Source organism: Procambarus clarkii, unplaced genomic scaffold (assembly GCF_040958095.1).
Source record: "Procambarus clarkii isolate CNS0578487 unplaced genomic scaffold, FALCON_Pclarkii_2.0 HiC_scaffold_219, whole genome shotgun sequence".
Lineage (NCBI taxonomy): Eukaryota > Metazoa > Arthropoda > Malacostraca > Decapoda > Cambaridae > Procambarus > Procambarus clarkii.
Window position 1 is genome coordinate 84,849 of NW_027189252.1, and position 3,466 is coordinate 88,314.

At 60.0% G+C, this 3,466-nt stretch overlaps 1 protein-coding gene across 1 annotated transcript; it reads left to right on the top strand.

Annotated features, from left to right (window-relative positions):
* Positions 1-299: 299 nt before the first annotated feature.
* On the top strand, positions 300-2,681 carry LOC138361172 (fibroin heavy chain-like). Its single transcript, XM_069320611.1, has one exon. The coding sequence runs from the start codon at positions 300-302 to the stop codon at positions 2,679-2,681; it is 2,382 nt and encodes a 793-aa protein (XP_069176712.1).
* Positions 2,682-3,466: the final 785 nt, after the last annotated feature.

Genomic DNA, 3,466 nt, shown 5'->3' on the forward strand with positions numbered 1-3,466 from the left:
TTTCGTCCATATGAACAATATGAAAGTACGTATATAATTGTTTTCTATATACAGTACATGTGCTGTATATAGAAATTGTTGGTAATAAACCAGGTTGTATTATGTATTATATTATAATCATTTTTATTAGTAACCAAAGAATGACCATATATGATATTGTAAGAAATATTTCCGAGTATTTAAGGCTTGGATAAAAGCAGACGCGAGCAGCGCAGATGTGGAGATGAGAGACAGTGTTTATGTGCAGACTGAGGCGAGGCTGCCAGCACTCTGCTCCTGCCCTGGGAGTGGGCACGGACATGGGCAAGGACACATTCTGGGAGTGGACACGGACGTGGGCAAGGACACAGCCGGGAGTGGACACGGGCGTGGGCAAGGACACAGCCGGGAGTGGACACGGACGTGGGCAAGGACACATTCTGGGAGTGGACACGGACGTGGGCAAGGACACATTCTGGGAGTGGACACGGACGTGGGCAAGGACACAGCCGGGAGTGGACACGGACGTGGGCAAGGACACAGCTGGGAGTGGACACGGACGTGGGCAAGGACACATTCTGGGAGTGGACACGGGCGTGGGCAAGGACACAGCCGGGAGTGGACACGGACGTGGGCAAGGACACATTCTGGGAGTGGGCACGGGCGTGGGCAAGGACACAGCCGGGAGTGGGCACGGGCGTGGGCAAGGACACAGCCGGGAGTGGACACGGACGTGGGCAAGGACACATCTTGGGAGTGGGCACGGGCGTGGGCAAGGACACAGCCGGGAGTGGGCACGGGCATGGGCAAGGACACAGCCGGGAGTGGACACGGACGTGGGCAAGGACACATCTTGGGAGTGGGCACGGGCGTGGGCAAGGACACAGCCGGGAGTGGACACGGACGTGGGCAAGGACACAGCCGGGAATGGACACGGACGTGGGCAAGGACACAGCCGGGAGTGGGCACGGGCGTGGGCAAGGACACAGCCGGGAGTGGGCACGGGCGTGGGCAAGGACACAGCCGGGAGTGGGCACGGGCGTGGGCAAGGACACAGCCGGGAGTGGACACGGACGTGGGCAAGGACACATCTTGGGAGTGGGCACGGGCGCGGGCAAGGACACAGCCGGGAGTGGGCACGGGCGTGGGCAAGGACACAGCCGGGAGTGGACACAGACGTGGGCAAGGACACAGCTGGGAGTGGACACGGACTTGGGCAAGGACACATTCTGGGAGTGGATACGGACGTGGGCAAGGACACAGCCGGGAGTGGACACGGACGTGGGCAAGGACACAGCCGGGAGTGGGCACGGGCGTGGGCAAGGACACAGCCGGGAGTGGACACGGACGTGGGCAAGGACACATCTTGGGAGTGGGCACGGGCGTGGGCAAGGACACAGCCGGGAGTGGACACGGACGTGGGCAAGGACACAGCCGGGAGTGGGCACGGGCGTGGGCAAGGACACAGCCGGGAGTGGACACGGACGTGGGCAAGGACACATTCTGGGAGTGGACACGGACGTGGGCAAGGACACAGCCGGGAGTGGGCACGGGCGTGTGCAAGGACACAGCCGGGAGTGGGCACGGGCGTGGGCAAGGACACAGCCGGGAGTGGACACGGGCGTGGGCAAGGACCCAGCCGGGAGTGGACACGGACGTGGGCAAGGACACAGCCGGGAGTGGACACGGACGTGGGCAAGGACACATTCTGGGAGTGGGCACGGGCGTGGGCAAGGACACAGCCGGGAGTGGGCACGGGCGTGGGCAAGGACACAGCCGGGAGTGGACACGGACGTGGGCAAGGACACATCTTGGGAGTGGGCACGGGCGTGGGCAAGGACACAGCCGGGAGTGGGCACGGGCGTGGGCAAGGACACAGCCGGGAGTGGACACGGACGTGGGCAAGGACACAGCCGGGAATGGACACGGACGTGGGCAAGGACACAGCCGGGAGTGGGCACGGGCGTGGGCAAGGACACAGCCGGGAATGGGCACGGGCGTGGGCAAGGACACAGCCGGGAGTGGGCACGGGCGTGGGCAAGGACACAGCCGGGAGTGGACACGGACGTGGGCAAGGACACATCTTGGGAGTGGGCACGGGCGAGGGCAAGGACACAGCCGGGAGTGGGCACGGGCGTGGGCAAGGACACAGCCGGGAGTGGACACGGACGTGGGCAAGGACACAGCTGGGAGTGGACACGGACGTGGGCAAGGACACATTCTGGGAGTGGACACGGGCGTGGGCAAGGACACAGCCGGGAGTGGACACGGACGTGGGCAAGGACACATTCTGGGAGTGGACACGGACGTGGGCAAGGACACAGCCGGGAGTGGACACGGACGTGGGCAAGGACACAGCCGGGAGTGGGCACGGGCGTGGGCAAGGACACAGCCGGGAGTGGGCACGGGCGTGGGCAAGGACACAGCCGGTAGTGGACACGGGCGTGGGCAAGGACCCAGCCGGGAGTGGACACGGACGTGGGCAAGGACACAGCCGGGAGTGGACACGGACGTGGGCAAGGACACAGCCGGGAGTGGGCACGGGCGTGGGCAAGGACACAGCCGGGAGTGGTCACGGGCGTGGGCAAGGACACAGCCGGGAGTGGGCACGGGCGTGGGCAAGGACACAGCCGGGAGTGGACACGGACGTGGGCAAGGACACATCTTGGGAGTGGGCACGGGCGTGGGCAGGAACAGAGTGAGATTTAAGCCAAAACTCTAACGAGGGAAGGTGCGCCATCTGCCAGTTCCGGAAGTTAGTTACACAAACATTCATTTATTTATTATGCACCCCATACCCATCCCGAGGGCGGTGGTGGCAAGAGTTACAGTGACACTGAATGAGTTCAGGATCTGAACCCCACAGCTCATTTAACTAAGCAAGTTACAGTCTTGTCACTTGCTTAGCTAAATGTGTGTGTGTGTACTCACCAAGTTTTACTCACCTAGTTGTGCTAGCGGGGGTTGAGTTCTGGCTCTTTGGTCCCACCCCTCAACTGTCAACTGCTGTACAGGTTCTTGAGCCTATTGGACTCTATCATATCTACACTTGAAACTGTGTATGGAGTTTGCCTCTACCACATTTGTCAACTACTCTAACACTTACACGGGCTCACCATAGCCCGTGCTGCTTGGAATTTTATGTTCCAAGTAACGATTCTTAAACAACAACAACAACAACAAACACTTAAAAAAATTTAATGTCTCTACGGCTCAATTGGGCACTCAATTTCCACCTGTGTCCCCTAGTGCGTGTGCCCCTTGTATTAAATAATCTGTTTTTATCTACCCAATCAATGTCTTTGTGTGTGTACTCATCTAGTTGTACTCACCTAGTTGTGTTTGCGGGGGTTGAGCTCTGGCTCTTTGGTCCCGCCTCTCAACTGTCAATCAACTGGTGTACAGATTCCTGAGCCTGTTGGGCTCTATCATATCTACACTTGAAACTGTGTATGGAGTCAGCCTCCACCACAACACTATTTAATGC